Below are 19778 nucleotides of genomic sequence, written 5' to 3'. Positions count from 1 at the left end.
ACAGTATTTGAACTAATGAAAGTTAATAAGAAAAGGAAACAGGTATTTTAAATTCTCTATTCCAACATCTAGAAGCAAGAACCAACAAGCCTTTGCTAGAACAAAATATTACAAAATTTCTGTCTAGCCTTCACAGTTTATGTCAACAAACAGCTCAAAGACAACTATCACATGGGCAATACACTATCTATATATAACTAGGAAAAAGATACAAGAAACATTTTTGAAGAGTAGACTCATTCAAACCAAGACAAAGGAAGTACTAATATCACCTAGGCGGATGAGGTAGAGCACTTAAGATATAAACATGCATACGAAAACAGAGCAAGTGAAGAAAAAAGCTTCTTGTTTGCTACAGTCAGACGGGGAGGGGGCAATCATTTTTAATCTAGGTTTATGAAATTTTAAACATATCTGGTTTTTAGAAGAAATCTTGGCTTTATACTCTGAAAAAGATCAGAACATGAGTTTAGACTAGAATATGAATTCAAGGCTCTAAATGACCCAATTTCAAGAAACACTGCAGAAGAGAAGCTGCTAGATATATGGCACATTTCAAAGTCAGAATACTAGACATTCAAATATGAATTAACCTCAAACTAGGAATTTTAGTTTAATTAAAAAGCCACAACCTACAAGATCTTATACAAGGTCAACAAGCCATAAAGTGGAAATACGGTTAAGTTATTACAAGAGTAAAAGGTATAAGTAAAACAAAGATGCCATTACTTCACATTCTTGCTGTTCTAGTAGCACAGAACACATTAAGTGGACGAAATGCTGCAATACCTAACGTTGCAGTTTTATTGAGATGGTGTTGATATTTAAGAGGCAGATATGGAAGGGCTATAAACATGTTAAGTACAGGGGGAGTAATTTTTATTATATTTAGCATATTCTCTTTGTTGTCCTGTTTTGTTTAATGCATAAGACCCATATACATACCTAAGATTCCCAGTTTTAGAAAATGGATCAATACATTCATCCCTTGACAATATCCGATGGGAAAAAAGCTTCTTTTCAGGGTCCAAAAATCCTTTTGAAAGAAGGAATTAAAAAGTTAATGTTCAAGGATGCTTGTTCCTTGTTTATGTTTATATAATTCAGCTATTTTAATCTGTGCACAGCAGTTTAACAAACATACAATTTTAAGGTAAAAGATATTATATGGAGGAAAGGATAAGCACAGTGGATCAAGTATTTGTAACTAATGCAGTGGGATTCATTTTAAAAAACCCATCTTGTTTTCTTTCAATATAGCAGCAAAACTGAAGTAACTAAATTTGTGACAGCCAAATAAATTAGGCTGAAAGAAATACAGCAGGTGATAGATACATATGATTTTTTGCAACTTACATTTATCTCTCTACAGGTGGTTCTTTAAAGCTAAATGCTTTCCTTAGCTCATTATGCCTAGGGACTGCAGAGAAGTCTCACAAGAGTCGGCAATGTGCTGCAATACTTAAGCACAATGGGCAAGTTAAGGGACAGTTTCAGCCGGAACTCTTGCATTTGTAGGTTTTAAGTTGTACCTCTAACAAATACTTTAATACATTTACGTATAGTGAATAGATGCTGGGATTCCTAGAAATATTTAGACCCGGTTGCAGTTCTGACTGCACTCTAAAAAAAACCCAAAACACCAAAATCAAAACAGGAGAAGCTGTGCTAGCTGATCTTAAAGCAAGATAAAATGCCATTATTTAGGAAAATGGTGACTTGGGTGTACAAACACGCATGCACATGCTTTTGAACCTAGTCTCCAATAATGAAGTTCATCTTCATGAGCAGATCACAGCCACATAATTGCTTAGAAAAACTGGCATTTTACATGCTAATCTGAATTTTTCATTTTACTGAATCTGCACTGAAGTTAGCATCAACTTCTCATTATTCTTATGAATAATACAAGGCAGTCAATACTTAATCTGGGAACAATTTTTTAAAGTTTTACTTTATTTTATATGGTGGCCATCTTACAGCTAGAACCAGAGTTCAAAATGACTACAGACTATATGGACCAACTTTAATTTTCTTTCAAGGACCTCTGGGATTTTCACAGAGCACATCTTCAACTCCTTGTGGAAGTCCAGCTCACAGGAGTATGTTAAGTTGGGTCTTCAAAAACAGAGGGTATAAATTTAAAAAAAATAAAAAATAAATACCAGTCACTACTTCTGAAAAGTTGATCCTGTATGTATTTAATATTAATGTGTAATTGGAATAACTTAAAACCCATAAAAGCAAGAAAATTCCGAGTTAAGGACAGAGGTTCAACCTTAACTCACCCGACTATGCTTAAGAATTGCTGCAAACTCGTAGAATCATCCCCTGTAGTGAGACCCTTGCAGTACCTAGGCATAATGAATTGAGAGAATTAGCTACAAAGATTTATTGCTGTACACACAGATATTTTGACAAACTACATAAGCTGTCACACAAGTTGCTGTTCTCCCCAACCAAATTCTCTTCTACTAGTTAATCTGAATACACAGGGACTCACTACACTAAGATGGATGGGAGTGCACTGATTAAACTGCAAAACCGCAATGGAGCATTCAGTTGCAGTGTTGACTAGCTAAAACTGTAAGAAAAGAAAGTTGGACTAAGAAAGCTCAGACACAGAAACACTGGCTGCCAGGGATTAGGGATGAGGTAATGTTCTGGAGCTTTTCAAGATTGCTTTGGTAAAGACTAATTTTAATATTTTTGTCCCCTTAATAATTCACTAAAAATACTCCATGCAAGAGCAAACGAGACACCTAGTGGCTAGATCACATACTGTTAGTTAAAAGATTAACTTTAAATTGGTTTATCAGTGCAAATAGAAGATAAATCTGAAGAACTAAAAACTTTACATTAAAAATAAGTAGATGCAGGTATGCCCTCCAAGATAAAACTCAGTACAGGCTAAGATATAACTTTTTTAAAAAAAAAAATCATTATTACACTGCTTTCAGTAACAAAAAGAATTGAGAAACCCTCATTATGAAAACCTCTACTACCTTAAAAATAAAAATCTTTTCACAAAGTACTTATTGAAAGATTTAGAATTTGATGATAGTACACTGCTTCATTGTTAACCTTTAATAATGAAGCTGAAGGTTTCAAATGGATGATAGCTTCCAAAGTATTGGTTTTGTTTTTTTAAGAAGAGTCAATACAGACCACTAAAAAAAACCCATCTGCTTAGATGATGTCACTTTTCTGTGGGAGCATTTTGTTGCAAGTTTCTATGACTTCAGAGCAATGAAAAGGTCTATGTATAAACTCAGAGTATACAGAAACAGCAAAAGCGTTCCTAAGATTTACTCTTTACTTTGTTTCACTTATTTATTCCTATCTATTTCCCACCACCATATCCTGAAAAATTATTATAGTCACAGTTTGCTGCCTTAATGTCGGTAATGAATTTTTATCTTAACAAAATTGGTTTTTATTGGAGAAGTATCAGTTTGCACAAATCATTCCAGCAGAAGGATAAATGTTGATGAATTTCTCGTTTTGTAAGCATGTTTAATATAGAAGTCAAAAAGACTGAAGGCAAAGACTTGCTGTTTCAAATCAGAATTGAGCTTCCATTTATTCTCATAAATTAGTGTGCTAAGTATGCCTCCAAGTAGTTTCTTGAACAAACTGAAGACCCTGTCATTATCCGTTGACTGGTATTACGAGGGACTGTTCAGTAGACTTACCTAGCAGAGACTATTCCCTCACAGTTGTTTGTTTTCCAGTATCTCAATCTGTGTCTTTGCACACACAGGCTTATCAAGCTGTGTTACCTGACCGCGTATAGACTCTCTTAGAAAAGCAAACTTGCAAATAAGACTTGTGAAGTTAAAAAAATCATCACAAGATGCAATGTTCAAAAGTAACTCACTCATATTGGGTAAGTCTCAAATCTTAAGAGGCAGATTGAGTTAAACAGCAATTTCATAGTAGAATTGATATAACAGTAGGATCCAACATGAGTTTGAAGAAGTCCTTTTAAAAATAAATCTAAAATTGAATTTCTGAAGAATAAGGTCACTTCCAGTTCTGCTTCAGGTCCTACTTTAGAACCTGGAAAGAGCTGTTTACCCAATCTTTCAATAGCTTTGGAGCCCTTCAGACACTGGTGATTACATATACACACGTACTCTGTCAATTATTTATTGAAATCCATATTGTAATATTCTTGCTGTAACAAAACATACATATGAATGCCCTCAACTTAGTCCTACTTTATAAATTCCACTTTAAATCTTCAGAGTGATTGCACATTGCATTATTGTTGCCTAGTGGCCTCTGAGCTCAAAATTCACAGTAGTATTCACTTTTACAACCAGCATTTAAGCTGACTTCAGTATTAAATACACCAAACTTCTCTTATGGAGACTAGGAAAAAAATTAAGGAACAATTGGTCAAAATAATTTTGTAGAAAGGAAATAGATTATAAAATCCAAACTCATCTTCATAAATGTACTACGAGATATCCCTCACTTTGTAAATGTGTCAAACTAAGAAAGGGTTTAGGATAAACAACTTCAGCAGACATAAATGGTGTTTACAAATGTCAGCTAATCCCACTTAACATCCGATAGGAGTCAACTGGGATGAGAGAAAAGGGCTGACAAGATGTCATCTCTTTGCAACATGAGGAAAAAGCCTCCCAGGACATGGCAGAAGCAGCTCAGATTTTACAAATAAATCTAGGATGTATGTGGAGGACCTAAGAAAAAAAGATTCCCAGCATTTTATTACAAGTCCTTCCTTTATGTAACATATCACACTGACAGCTTTCTGTAAGAAGTCATTTAACCAATACTGCCATCAAGTGTTCTCTATATGTATTACCTATACATTTCTGTTACTGCATCTTGGTTACACAGGTGAGTATGTGGATCAATGGCTATATCAACTGTTTCTCCACACCAACGTATTTCAGTTGAAAATATCATCATCACTGTACAAGTAATTCACTTGTATTTGAATGCTTTTGATGAGGTTAGACAGCTTCAGGCAAAACTCCAGAAGTCTGGGGATGTCAGGAGCAGTAATACCCTAATTTGCTCATTTGGTGGCTATTTCCTCTATGGAACAGATGGAGCTGCTCAAGTATGATGCCCACAAAGAGGCTTGTCACATTATAAGTATCAGTCTGCGCCAGCATGGGGCCTGCAGGGTAACCCAAATTTTAGCACAGAGATTAAAATAAGCAAACACAGGACCAAATCACACATTGAGAGAAGATCAATCACTGGGAAAGCACTTACACATCTGAGTTAGCTACCTCTGCAACACATTCTTCTCCCTGGCTCTGGAGCTGTACATCTTCTGACCTTAGGCCACATACAGATTTTGGCATATAGATCCAAGTGAGGAAGTTTGCCCATCCGCTCCCTTACTACCAGGTATTTAGACCTAGCGTATATGAAAACCATTCCCGTTTTGCTACGCAAGAAATAACCACACCATAAGAAGGAAAGCAGCGTGCAAAAGTGTTAATGCATTAGCAGCACACAATGTAAAATCCAACAGTGAGACTGACAAGGCTTTAAGAAGACCATTCAGACAACTTAGCCAATAAATATGAAGTAATGTAGAAACGTTCACTTGGATGGACAGGACAGGACGTGCCTCTCCTGAACTTTCTTTCAAGGAGAATTAGTTGGAGACCACAAATAGGTATTGCTTTCTGGTTACAGAAGTCTCTTACAATTGTCATTACAAGCATCTTCTGTGTCTTATTTAACATGCATAAAGAATTCTCTAACTAGACAATTCTTTTCTAAACTGTTCTAGAGCTAGCTAGTATAGTTAGCTAACTATTTTGGAATCTTCCTTTCTTGCCAAGAAGTGGGATCATTGGGATAGCATTGCTCAAGGCACTTGTGGCAACTTGACATTAAAAAGCAGATGTGAAACACAACTTCAAAAAAAAAACAAACTCGGAGACATGGAACAGCAGCAAGGACAGCATGACATGCAGACTCAACCTACAACACAATTCTATTGTCTTAGTCTGACAGACTTAATAAAGGAAAGTCTGAGGTGAAAACGCTATTCTGTCAAGGAAGACTCAAGATGGGGTGAAAGCCAATTTTACAGTTTAAACACATGGTCACAGTCCTAACGTGAATTTGACCCATATACTTGCATAACAGGGTAGATTTCTGCTTGTTGGAAAAAACCCAAAACATTTCAGCCAGTGATCCACACCATCGACTACTACCGCTATAATTGAAATGCAAATTTTCAGTTACTAAGAGAAAATATTTTTAAGTTCTTGAGAAGAATATGTGAAAATACTGCTAGATCGCTGCTTTTCCTCAAGTAAGTGCACCTCAGCTCCAGGACACAAACAGAACTGCTGTAAGTTGATTTACAGCAAATAAACTTGCTTTGGTGAAAGGAAGCAGCAGGGGTTGGTCGAGAAGGGGTGGAGGGTGTTCCGCATAAGAGGGGATAATCTCATGTTGTTGATTTTTATGGAAATGTTACTTTAGATTTCTAAGACAAGGGCTGTTGCAGATCATTTTTACAGCCCATCAGCATGATTTCTTATTTGATTCAATAGGAAGGCACTAGTTCTTATGGCACAATCTGATTCTCTAACCATTAGGGAAGGAAAAAAAAAAAGCACGTCTGATGGAGAAAAAAAAAGTTTATTTCTAAAATTACAGCCCATACAGGCACAGTTTTGTAAACAAGCCAAGAATTCTGCTTAAAGGACTATTTAGGAAGTGTTTTTGCATAAAACAAAGAACAAATACTTGAAAACAACCACAGAAAGAAAACTGGTTATGACTATGAAGGCTGATTATGTAAATATTGTTAAATGTAAGGTACTACTCACCTGCAATTGTATGTGCATACAGTCTGCTGCCAAAAGTAAAAACATGTAATTCATACAGCTTGGCAATTTTTTCCAGGAATTCCTTACAATGAGGACGCAAACGAGTATGCAACATAGGCTCACCTCGACCTAACTGGAAATGAAATATTCCCTAGAAGAAAAAGCATGTTTCATATTATCAAAATACCAAACAAAAATGCCAGTATTCCAGAAGAGCGCTCTTCCATCACTTCCACTACTTTCATTTGGTCTGACTAGGCTAAAGCAAATTTTGGCCACAAAGATTATATGGATGAATAAAATCCAAAGCACATTTTTGCTCTGTGCCAGGCAGTACAACGTGAAGCTTTTCAAAGGCAGGAAGCTGCACTGTTGAAAAGTTTACGATCAAGGCAACTTTCATTCAGATCTTTACTCGTGGCAAACCAGTCTCTTAAAATTCAGGATCTCACTTCAATCAGTACTACTCAGTGAACTTCACTCAGATTAGTTTCAGTACATAGAAGAACAAGACGACGACTTCGTTGTCTATGGAAACATACCATCAGATAGCAAATGAGGAAGGAAGTTTGCAGATAAAGATCCCGGTTAAAAAAATCTCAAAATCATTAAGAACACACATGTTTTTCTTCAAACCATGCATTTACGCAGATGAAGACACAGCCTTTCAAATATGCACGGTTTTTTTAATCTTGACACTGAGTATTCACTGTTCCCTTTCCTCTCAATTGCAGAGTATGTGTAGAGCTTTTTTTTTGCTAGCAGGTGTGAACACGTGCTGAACCTACTGGACATGAGAGAATGGCAAGAGGAAAGAAAGAGGAACTATGCAACCGCACTTTGCATTGCATAACACTGGAGTTTGAACTTGCATCCTCCTGTACAGTCACTGTAGACACATTCCAACATGCTTCTTGTTTTAAAGTTTCGAAATTGGAAATATTACAAGCCAATAGTCCCTATCAGTTCAATGATGTTTCATGAAGGAGTTAAACACCCAAACTCCCCCTAAAAAAACAAAATTGAAGAAAAAAAAAAATCACTAGACATATTCATGGAATGCCAGACGTAGTAACACACAGGAGTACCCAAAAAGGGTCTTCCAACAGCAATTCACTATATCTGCCTCAGACTTGGAGGGGAAAAAAAGTCTCATTACTGAGTACTCAGCTTGTGAATTGCAGAGGAAGGAAAGCAGAGATTAGAAATACCTACTTGAAACTTCTCACTGGGATGGAAAACATAACTGGAAGAAAGAAAATTTAGATGTCGAGAAATCAATTTAAATGTAGAGAAAAAGTTAATATATTTCAGAAGACACATTTCTCATTTTCTGCTATTCTTCAACTACAAATGTATTTAACCACAGAATGTTTTCTTAAAGGACCATCATTTAAATATTGTTAGAAATATTCCTGTTGTTACTTTGGCTTGAAAGTTAACACCAAATACTTACCTTATTAGACATTTGTTGGCAGTGCTGTTCTGTAGTATGGATCAATGTCTGGTCCAAATCTACCATCAGCACCAGTTTTCGATTTCTATGTAGTCGCTGTTGGTCTTCTCTTCCTAGCTGCTCAGCTTGCTGTGACAAGATATTCAAAACTAAGCTTAGCTTAGATGAAATAAATCAGGTTTATTGCCTTTTGTGTATTGTAAGCTTGAGAAGAAGTTCTGCTACAAACTAATTGCGTAAGAAATGATGCTCCAACATAACTATAGTGATGGCAGTTTTGTCAGCAATTTTTCTGCAGAAAAAAAAAAATACGCCCTAAGTCTACTCTCAGATCTTTGTGGCACTAGTAACTCTTAAAAGTGATAAACTCAACACAACAATTTCCAAATTTAGGAAATAAATAATGACCGAATTAATTACGGCTAGGTGTCTTGAGAGGAAACACGAAGGACAAGTTCAGTAAGTCTGAAAACTGTCAGCTGTGTTCAGTGATTTTGTATCAATTAGGTACAACAGAGCTGATGATGCCTGTCTGAGTATTAAACGGAAGCTGCTAATGACACAAACAATTATAACTGTCAACCTGGACTTAAGGAATATATGCCTTCAGACATAAATATTTAGATTATGTAGTTCTTTGTGGGCACAGGTATCAAAGATCTCATACTCCCGTAAATTTGAGTTGAAGTTTACTCCTCTTGTGCATAGTTACAAACTTTCGAAGTAGCATATTAAGCTCTGTATTCACTTTAACCACTTCTGATAGCAAGCTGCAGTGTTACCCACTAGACTGCTAAACTTAAAAAGCAAAGTTAAATGGAGCATTATGAAGAAGGATTCAAGTGCAAATTGCCCTTTGTAATGCTCCACTATGATGGGGATACTTCAAGTTGCTTATATCATCACATTTTTTCTCACTGGTGTACTCTGAAGAGTTACCAAAAAAAAAAAAAGAAAAGAGCAATCAGCAATATAAAAAGGTAAAAAGATCAAGTTGGTAAGGAAGATAAATAGAATGTTTATCTTCAAAATAAACATGTTTTTTCCTCTAAAGAGACTGAGGGATGAACCAGCATATCTTGATAACTCAGCTGAATGGAATATTTGAAAAATAACGATATGGTTTAGTGACAGTTTTTGTCCGCATTAGGCTGATGGTTGGATTCGATCTGAAAAGGTCCCTTCCAACCTAGACAATTCTATGAATCTATGAAATAAGTTTAGCATACAGGTATGTTGCAAACAAACTAGCTTTACTGTATCTAGCGGGACCAATTTCAAGGTGAAGGGTGAAGCTAGGTTTCAAAGACATTGCAAGCTTTTAACACGTTTCAGCTAGTGGAAACTAAGATTTCCACAAACTGCACATTCTTAGAGGCAAAAACATTGAAGTATTACGTTTTCATATTGCTGTCACAGAAGTGCCATCTTTTCAGTGCACAGCTCTAAAAACCCCACTATAAAACCTAATAACAATCAACTTGCATTAGAGTAAACACACAAATACCCATGGCTACTGATGTTCAACCCCAAATTCCTCTTTTCAAAGGGAAGCCAAACTTTCTGTATGAGGTATATACAACATTGAAGAAACTCCTATAATTAAGCTTCTCAACTGCAGAGCTACAGTGAAAGGTATGAATAAAGAAGCCATGGTGGTACTCACCTCAGAACTAACTTTCAGTTCTGGGACACTGTGAACCATAGACACAGTTGCCGTGGATAATGGCACATTCTGCTTTCCATTCTTGCTTCGTATCCTAATCACGCAGGGAAAAGAAACATTAAGAAATGAGAAGAGTAATAGCTTAGTGAAGAGTTGAACATACTAAAATCTGTGGTATCAAACTAGTCACCACCAAAAAACTATAATTAAAAAGAGCTATTTTTACTAATACACTCTTTCAGATTCTTGTTAATGCAAGTTACTGAACAAAATGAATAAAGAATTCAATGCAGCACATCATAAAAAACTTGCAAAAAGAATCACTGTAATTAGGTATGCTTCCATATAATTATTTCATTAAAAATGACACTAAGATGAAACAGCCATCTACCTATTGAGTGGCATTAGAAAACAGTTATAAGCTAAGCATAACTACCAAATTATTCACATTTAAAACTATTCCTTTCCTTTTTTGGCAATCACTCAACATGCAATTACCTAGTTTTCTCCAAGCCAGACTATGAAATAAATTTATGCAGGAGACACTTTTAAGCGAAAGTTACTCTTTACACATAGCAGAGTGACTTACATGTGACTGCTGCTTCACAAAAAGCATTCAAAAAATCCCCATACATGCTTTTCCCTTTGGCACAAACGGAATGAGGTCCTACACGTGTGTGCCTGTATTTATTTCATTTATGTGTATATTATACATATGCACAGTCTTACTCATGTACAGATCCGTATGATATATATGTGTATACAAATATTAATACATACAGAACACATATCATCCATATACATATGTGTGCGTGTGTGCATATGTGAGAGAGTGCCTGTGTGCATACACACACAAGTATGAAATTCCTTGAATACTAAATAACCCCACATAGTGTCAGTATCACTAGCTTCCAGCTTACACAGATCAATTTGTTGGGAACTCTGATATCTAATTTTGAAGACATTATTTATGGTTCACCAACATTAAAAATACTACCATAAAATTTTGTCCTATGTGACACATGCACAACTTTTATTTCTCCCAAGTATCCGCCCTACCAAGGACAAAATCTGGTATCAGATCTACAGCCAGAGTTAAACTTCACTCACTTTTCACTTCATGACAAGCAAGTTCCTGGGGGAAAAAATGTTACTGAGGTGTGTTGTGGCAGAGACAGACAGATATGCTTTTACTGTATCATAGCGTCTGGAAACACTGATACTCAGAAACAAGACAGATTATTTCATTTGGTCCAACATTTACATGTGCATTTTAGCATCTTACATCCTTTGCTTCAGAGTTCAGAATACCTCTTACATGTAACACTGAATGTATTTTAAATGAGTCTTTAAAAAACATGAACTGTTTTCAGACAACTTGTTGAATGAGCATAAGAATTGTTTAACAGAAAGGATGCACCACTGACTAACACCCAACAAGCTGGCAGTGAACTGGCTGTACTAGTTTTTCTTCAGGCAAGAAAAACACTGATGCTTTTGAATTGCCTACTGATGCAGGCTCGGCAGACCTAGCACATTCTTCCAGATGTGTAAGCCATTTTGTATAAAATGAAGACATTATCTGAAGTAGAGGAGTATTAATTGAGAAAACTGAATTCACTGCATACCCTGAATTTATCTAGATTTTTTAATTATATAATAGCGATATTTAGATGTGACTGTATTCAAACCTCAAATCAAGAATTTGTTCAGGGCAGGCAAAGCCCTATTCTTTATTATCCTAACTTTGTAAGATTTGCTGTTTTGCCAAGTAATACTTGTTTACAAAATATTAACAATCAACTTTTCATTAAAAGCTATATCCAACCATTAACTAGGGTACATGTTGCCTATGTAACATTTCAATATTCAGTCCACTTGTGCTGGTTTACAGGATAATGCTCACAAAATAATTCTTAATGATCTATGAATTAAAAAGAAACCAAAGTACCTCCTTCCAAATGAAATGAGCATGTAACATTCATTTCTAAAACCCAGGCTACTATACAGTCCATTTTGGATGACAGCTGTTGAATTAGTAATTTGATATGCATAAGAAACATTCTCTTTACCAACTGTACCGGTAATGGCACACAGCAAGAGAAATACAGTCATCTTTTGAATTTGCTTTCTTTTTGGCCTCAGGCTTAAATTTCTTCAGTTCCGTTGCAGAATATTTCACAAAAAATTGAAAACAGTTTTAAAGCACTGAGACAAGCTAGCTCCCATTCAGACACAGTACAAATGAAGCAAGGTCACATGAATGAGAGAGATATTAACTAACAGCTATTTACACCTGCACAGATAAAACTCTCGGGTTTATTAAGTCACTGTTGACACACCTTACAACTCTCAACCTCAGTTATGAGTACATAAAAACAAAGTAGGACACACTGTGATGAGAATTTATGTCTGCATGCATGCGCTTTACATTTTCTACCCAAGGCAGAAAGTCACCCTGCATTTATCTCCACAGAAAGAGAGCATGCACAGTTATTAAGTCATAAATTTGTAACATGAACTGTAACTCAAGTACCCACATGGCATCTTATTCACCCATATTCCTATTTATGAATCACTGTAATAGCTCAAAGGAAATGTAGTTCTAATCAATGTACCTGTGACTACAGTGACATATAAGGAGAAAGAGGGCACATATTTGAAGATTCCGGGGTGCCCTGTGTAAATAGCAAAAGTAAACTAAGACACTTTGCAACAGTGGCATAGATCTTGCCTCTTTCCTCTTCACGTGCTGGTTTTATCCACAAGGAACACTGATTCCTGCCTACAAGCAGCAATTTTTCAGTAAGTATACTTTATTAAATAATTACACTATTAATAACGTGATCAGGAATGAATATATTTAGACCACTCAACTTTAAGCAACAATTTTATGAGCTAATCTCAATAGATTTATTTTTTTTAAAGGCAAATGAGAAAGAGTGCCTTATGCTGAAATTAACTTGTAGAGGAAACTCCCTCTCAACTTTCCTTATAGTAGCACTCCGAGACGACCTGCTTATGTTAGGCAGTACGAATACTGTTCTCCCTCCCAACTAGTACCTACAACTTCACAGTTAGCCTTATAGGTATGATTCATAACTACCAAGACTCAGAACAGAGAAGCAAAGTAGTAAGTGAGAGAATGAAGAGCTTGGATCCCTAATCACAAGCAAGGAGAAGTTGGAAAAAAGAGCTGAGAATACTTACTGAGTCAAGTCCTGGCCACATTCTGCACACAAGCCTTTCATAACAACAGGATGGCTGCATCCTTCCAGTCTCACCAAGACACCCCTGAAAAAGATGTAGTCATTTCATTTATTGCAGGTTAATTTCAGACACTTAGATTAATGACTGCAGATTAAAAGAGGTCAAAGAATAACTTCTGGTTATGATTTTAGTGCCAGCCCCCAAAGATACATGCTTTTGACCCAACAGGGAAAGAAGACACCAACTATTCAAAGTATTCAATTTTGCACCTTCAAAATTCACTAAAACATATATTAATGTCAGTTTTTTACCTTAGTTTAGCAAAGAAGTTCAGTATATTAACAAAACAAGCACTGCTTGTCCAGAAACAATTTACACTTAGATACAACTCCCCATTAATATGCTACTGAGCTACACAGTAATGAAAATCAATATGGAAACTTTAGTTCTATACTGATTTAATCTTAGTTTATTATTCTCCTGTGTCATAGCAGAAACATATATTGCTTTAGTCTTTTCACAAAAGTATTTTACTTGCTGATCCTTAAGCCTTGGTTTGCCCATTTTAAAATAAAAAGATGTGAAAGGATATTTTATTCTGTCTTCCAAACAACAGCTAAAACAAACCAGAAATTAGAGCTTGAGATGCAGAGGTGTGACATTTACTATTCCAAACTGCTTAGAAGACAAAGTCTGCTTTTCAGTTAAATGATCTAATTAAAGTACTCCTTTGTTCAAATTCAGTTCTCAAAATTCAATATCTTGAAAATACCAGCATTTATCTCAATTGCTTGAACAGTCTTTACAAAAGACTTCTCCCATTTTCTTCAACATAGTTGAAGGAGTTGATCTTTCATTTTGTAGGGTTTGTTTTTTATTTTTTTTTTAATTAAAACATCTCTAATAAACAGGTATAGTTCAGCTACTACCAAATTTCCTCAACTCTGTGACCATGAGCTACAGCATCTCTCTAATATTTTAGGAAAAATAAAAAAATCAAGCAGAAAAATGCCGCAAATCCAAGCTCTTTCATAAGTTTGTTGTAGTTTTCTCTTTTTGGCTTCAAAAATGCATTGCAATAAGCAGCATCAGGAGAAAAATTGTTTTGCATGCTCAAATCTCTTACTCATGTAATTGACTATTAAGCATTTATGAATTTCAAAAGGAATTCCACTTTCCAAGTGATGCCTACAACTGCTTATTTCCAATGTGTCACTCATTTCTCAATGACCAGAAGCCTGATGACACTGCAGTTGATGCCCATGCTGAGGATTTTTTCATCCTTGAGAGTAAGAACTAGATTCAGGTCAGGTTTATTTAAAGAAAAGTCTTCACAAGCTATCATACTACCAGTACTCCCGTTTACAAAAGTGCAGATCTTGCCCCTTCTCACTGGCAGTCATCACCTGCTTGGAAATTACACTTCTGTGTAAGCATTTTAGATGTCTTTTTTAAAACACTGTATGTATTTCACAAAACACAAGTAATAAATAGTCATGCTTGGTTTAGTACAAGAACTGCATGAGACAAGCTATTTTTGTGGCCCTTCACTACTGGCAATTCATTGTTTGATTATTTAGTTTTCCTCTCATGCCCCTGTGTCTGCATTATTTCATTGGACTCTTTTTCTCCTCCCCCAACCCTTTGACAATGTGCCTGTCTTGCTGTCTTTTACCTTGATTCATCATTAAGTTCCTTCTTTTTAGGCTATGAACTCAGACTAAGGACCATGTTAGAATTGCTGGTTTAACCTGTGTTCAGTGTATGAACCTGAAATTACCCAGACACCTAAAAAGGCCAAAAAACACCCTGCAATATGAGCTACAGAAATGTGTACAAGAGTTTACAATGACTGAGTTTTTACCCCAGTTTAATTGGTTTTCAATAGTTCATGAAAAAAGTCTTTTTTTTTTTTTAATGCCATCTTAGAAGCCAAAAATATCTTCAGGCATTCTCTACTTTGCATCCAAAGTAACATCACACTCCAGGAATGCAACAGGAGAGGCTGGTATATTCCTGGGCTGAGGCAAGATTCAAATTAGGGCATGCAAGAGTTTCTCCATTCATGTATAGGTATGCATCATCTTGTCCTTTTGATTTTAGCAAAGGAGAGATTCTTACGAGAAAGTTAAGAGTTCTAAATTATTCATCGATATTGTTCTTAAACAGCACCTCTATACCTTGTCACATACCAAACAGCACTGCTAAACATCAGTTGTGCCCCTGCACATTTAAATGTGACCAGAACATCTATTTTATGATGCTTGCTGGAGATAAGAGGTACATGATACCAAGCCCTCTGTTATACCATTCTCTGCGATGACGTTTAACCCAAAAGGGCAGAGGAAGGACTCCAGAGCACCAGCGAACTTCTGAGCACCACACAACCAAGCTGGTCAAGTTTCGAGTACAACTGTGAGAATCTTAAGCAGATTTCTCCCAGGGGAAAGAACCCAAACAAACCACTTAATGCTGCAGAAAGAAGGCCTGAACCTTACCAAGGCTTAAGTGTACTTAAATATTTTACTCATTTAAATTTAGCAGATATGCTTTAATTACAAGAAGGGAATATACTGTGGAAGAACAAGCATTTAACTCAAGTAAAACAACTTTTGTGAATTTCAGAACTGGAAGTAATCCTTTTACTGGGATTTTAAAAATTTAATAGCCAAGATCCAAGAAAATTATCAGACAAGATCAAGCTGAATCACAGTGCGCATGACTATCTTTAAATGGCTGCATATACCAAATAAGGGTTCAGGTTTCTGCTTGTTCTCTTCTCTGGGTCATGAGTGAAATCTGCTTAAAGAACAGAGCCACTCCCTATTCCATTTCCAGAGAGAAAAATAAATCCCACCCCATCCAGTCTGAAGAATTGCAATAAGTTCTACTGCTGGCAGCATTAACAGCATCTTCCTCTTTCTCCCCAAACTTCTCCAGGATGCACTCGGTGATAAGCAGAGCTCATCGGCTACTTCAACAATAACATTCCCAGGAAGACTGACACAAAAGATGCAAAAACCTTTCCCGGTTTTCCAAACTATCACATCTGCGCAAGTGAGCCAGGCGCTAGGGAAGCCGTTGGGCTGTGAAAGGCACATTTTCTGTGAGTGGCTGTGGATGGGGTAGATCATTCCAATACCCACCCTGATAGCCAAAGGACTGCAACAGGACAGCAAACTGCACACACAGTTTCTTTTAAGTGACAAAACACAATGGGATTTAAGCAAAACTTGAACAAGTAAATAACAAAACTCACTCTAGGATCTCAGTCACGTTCTTTCCAGATGTGGTTGTAAATAAGAAACAGAGATACTAGGTGTGCCATTATAGCAAAATTTTATTTTTGTTGTAACGATCATGGATAGGGACAGACATTTTACTAATGGCCTTAGGATGCTGATGACCATAAGCCTGTCACTGTTCAACCAGCATTTCCACATTTTGCCTGTTTCTAAAACAAGTCTTTTAACAATATCTGCTTTCAATCAGCAGCATGGGAAAGAAAAAAAAAAATAGGAAAGCTTTCATGAAATCCAATACGAGCATTTTGCTTTTATTAACAGAGGAAGTCAATGCCTTTGCTAATTCTAAGGCCTAGTCGTTAGTGCTGACTCCAAACATAAGTTTTTATCAAGCTCAACCATGACTGTGGTTCCCGGTAGGTTAGTTACAGCAGGAAAGCCAGCATACAAAGTCCTCGCATCCATGCTACAAATTTGCTACTCCTCCGCTGCAGCAAGCAGTTAACTGGATCACTGAAGAGAGCTGACTACAAACATAAAGCAATCCCCTAAAGGTTTTATTATGTTTTAAATCTGTTTTTCCAGAATGATCTAACACTTCCAGCAGTGAATACGGATGACAGCAAGTGCAGGAGCTACAGGAAGACTGGCAAGAACTTCTTGAGCTAGGTTATCATGGAGTAGAGCACTTACCTGCAGGTGGGGGGCTCAGCCAGCTGCAGCACATGAGTACAATGGCCATGACATAGCTTTACTGGAGAAAACTACAGAGAGCTGTACCTAAGGGTACTCAGCCTAACGTGATAGCAGATAGGTTATCTTAGTTATTCAGTACTAATCTAACATGCCCATATATTAGCTGTGGGAAAATAACAGAAGATTGGTGAGGATTGTAAACGTGCTCCAGTGACTTGCAGCTAGGGTGTTGAAAAAACACATATATCACACTAATCGCTGTTTGGCCTTCTATGTTGGACAAGTAGAACATCTGTGTGTAGATAACATAGACCTGTGATAAGACTCAGATACACCCTATTGAATATGCTTGAGATTCCTGGTCTGCTGTAGGAAAGACCAAGGCACAGTGTAAACTACACCTGCACGAATCCCCCATATATAGGCAAACCCAGCAGGGTCAGTGATCCTCTAGCATGGACTAAGCTCATCTGTGCCTGTGTCCCTGCTTGCGTGCTTCTGCTCGAGTGCTACTTCAGGGATCCCCCGGTTGGCGAGGTAACAAAAATAAATTTACTCTTTGCATTCATCCATGGTTTTGTCGTTGTTCCTGCATCCTGCCTGGGCTGGCTCACACATTAGCCATGGACTTCTACTACAGCTTGGCTCCGCTTCCAGAGGCAACTGCTCTAATGGCTTGCTGCCAAAGAAAGGTAATGCCTTACTTTCTTTTTTCCCCACCCTCACGTTTCCTCTGAAAGCCTACCCCCTCCTTTGGCACTTCCAGAAAGGACTATTTCAGTACCTTGGGCCAGGAGATCACTGGCTTTCCTCCGATCAGTTTGGGATAAAGAAAGATATCAAATACCACAAGAGTCACATAATCCAAGTTGTCACTGTGATCACTTAAACCCGCTGTCCTCAATCTGATGCCATATGCCCTTGCAATTAGCATTAGAAGATGTAAAACTGTACTAATGCAGCAAAATGAGGCTCCAGTGTACAGGTAAACAAAAGCCCCCCCCCCAGTTCTGCAGCATGCTCAAGAGGGTGTTATTGCCAAATTGTCAAGGGGTAAAAATAACAAATGAACACGTCTCAGATCAGTAATTATTAATATCAACTATTATTGAATCAACTAACCTACCTAGAACAAATAGGAGTACAAAATCTTTTAGCTGTCATAAAACTATCAGGGCAGACAGATGAAGGCTGATTCAACTTTAAAGCCTGCTTCTACAGTTTAATTTACTCAAATTTGTGAAACACTGACATTTTTGTTAGCTTATACCAGAACAACATTTTGTGGTATGTGGCTGCAGGATTTAGAGCCACTACAAAGAGCCCTCAAGCCCAATGTACATGAAACCACAGCCTCTATTACATATGACTGCAGCTGCATAGCAAGGATTTTTCAAAGCCTTAATCACCTTGAAATCACCACGAAAGAGTAATTCCTTAGATATTTAACCACTGGATTTATTTATTTATTTAACCCTCATCGATATCTGTGAAGAAGCAGAGAGTACTTGAATAATTGATTAAAAATACCAAGGATGACAAGTACACACAGTTCTTGCTGCTATAGGCAACCCATGGCCTACAGCCTCTTCCAGACATTGCAAGAAACTTGTCTCATCTGTTCTCTACAGAAGTCACTTGACTTACACTCAAGGACAAGCAAGCAGAGAAGGTTGTATATCAAATGTGTGAGCCCCAGAGACTTCACACAACCAAGACAGCCATTTTGATAAAAATAAATAAAAAACCCACACCCTATCCTAGCATGACGCCGACATTAGAGTACAGACACATTTGTAATTACAACAGCTATATAATAACAACTGCTGCGAGCAGCAGCTCATAGAAAGCATAGTTCACACTTCAAGGCATCATCTCAATACTTCAAAGCTAATGCAGAAAAAATTAGTATTGAGATTTTTTTTTCTTCCTATTAAACACAAACTATTCACAATTATGAGTTAAAATGTGTGCGAACTTAAAAACATTTTAGAACAGAAAAGCTGAAAAGTATTTTTTCTTCTACTTTTGAGGCAAGATATCTGTTCAGGTGCAGATACGGTCAACAGCACTACGTAATTCATGAATGCCAAGAGAAACTTCAGCCCAAAGTTTCTGGAATTTATTTATAAACCAAAAGACACCTTAAGCATGAATTAAGTCTACTTCTTTTGCATGATTTGCAAGCCTTTCAGTACCATTTCCATTGATTTCTGGAAAAGATTTTGGCATTACAAGGAAGGAGGTAATCCTCCCCACCTTCCATGCACAAACACATATGGGCAACTTTTACATGTTTTGAAGAGCCACTTTTAAATATTAAGTGTGCAATAAAAAGGTACAAAACCCCCAAAACATTTTGCAGTGCCCTTTACATAAATCTAGTAAATCTTTCAACGATTATTTTTAACAAAAATTTGATGATTTGGGAGAATTCAAAAGTATATTTTTTTAAAAAAGGTAACAGTAAGAATACCGTTCTCCATACTTTTACATAAATACCCCTCAAAATAATAAGGCTCATACATAATGAATTCAAAAGTACAGAGTTAAGAGCTCATGTTTTTCTAACTTGTTTCATCAGTATTAAGTAGTACTTCTAACAATAACAGAAGAAAATACACTGACATGTCTCAGTAATTCCCCGAAGCTGCAAAGAGTTCTAC

General features: G+C 36.7%; 1 protein-coding gene across 5 annotated transcripts in view; it reads right to left on the bottom strand.

Annotated features, from left to right (window-relative positions):
- Positions 1–19778, bottom strand: part of CTDP1 (CTD phosphatase subunit 1) — a 113198-nt gene that overhangs the window by 83947 nt on the left and 9473 nt on the right. For all 5 annotated transcript variants that reach the window (XM_054189384.1, XM_054189388.1, XM_054189387.1 and 2 more), the window contains exons 2-6: positions 13172–13255; positions 9962–10055; positions 8296–8424; positions 6840–6990; positions 946–1036 (exon numbers count right to left, since the gene is read on the bottom strand). In XM_054189384.1, the coding sequence (XP_054045359.1) occupies positions 946–1036; positions 6840–6990; positions 8296–8424; positions 9962–10055; positions 13172–13255 (549 nt within the window). The remainder of the gene's footprint in view (positions 1–945; positions 1037–6839; positions 6991–8295; positions 8425–9961; positions 10056–13171; positions 13256–19778) is intronic.

This window comes from Rissa tridactyla, chromosome 2 (genome assembly GCF_028500815.1).
Source record: "Rissa tridactyla isolate bRisTri1 chromosome 2, bRisTri1.patW.cur.20221130, whole genome shotgun sequence".
NCBI classification, from domain to species: domain Eukaryota; kingdom Metazoa; phylum Chordata; class Aves; order Charadriiformes; family Laridae; genus Rissa; species Rissa tridactyla.
The sequence above is the reverse complement of the archived record's forward strand: the minus strand, read 5'-3'. Positions and strand labels throughout refer to the sequence as shown.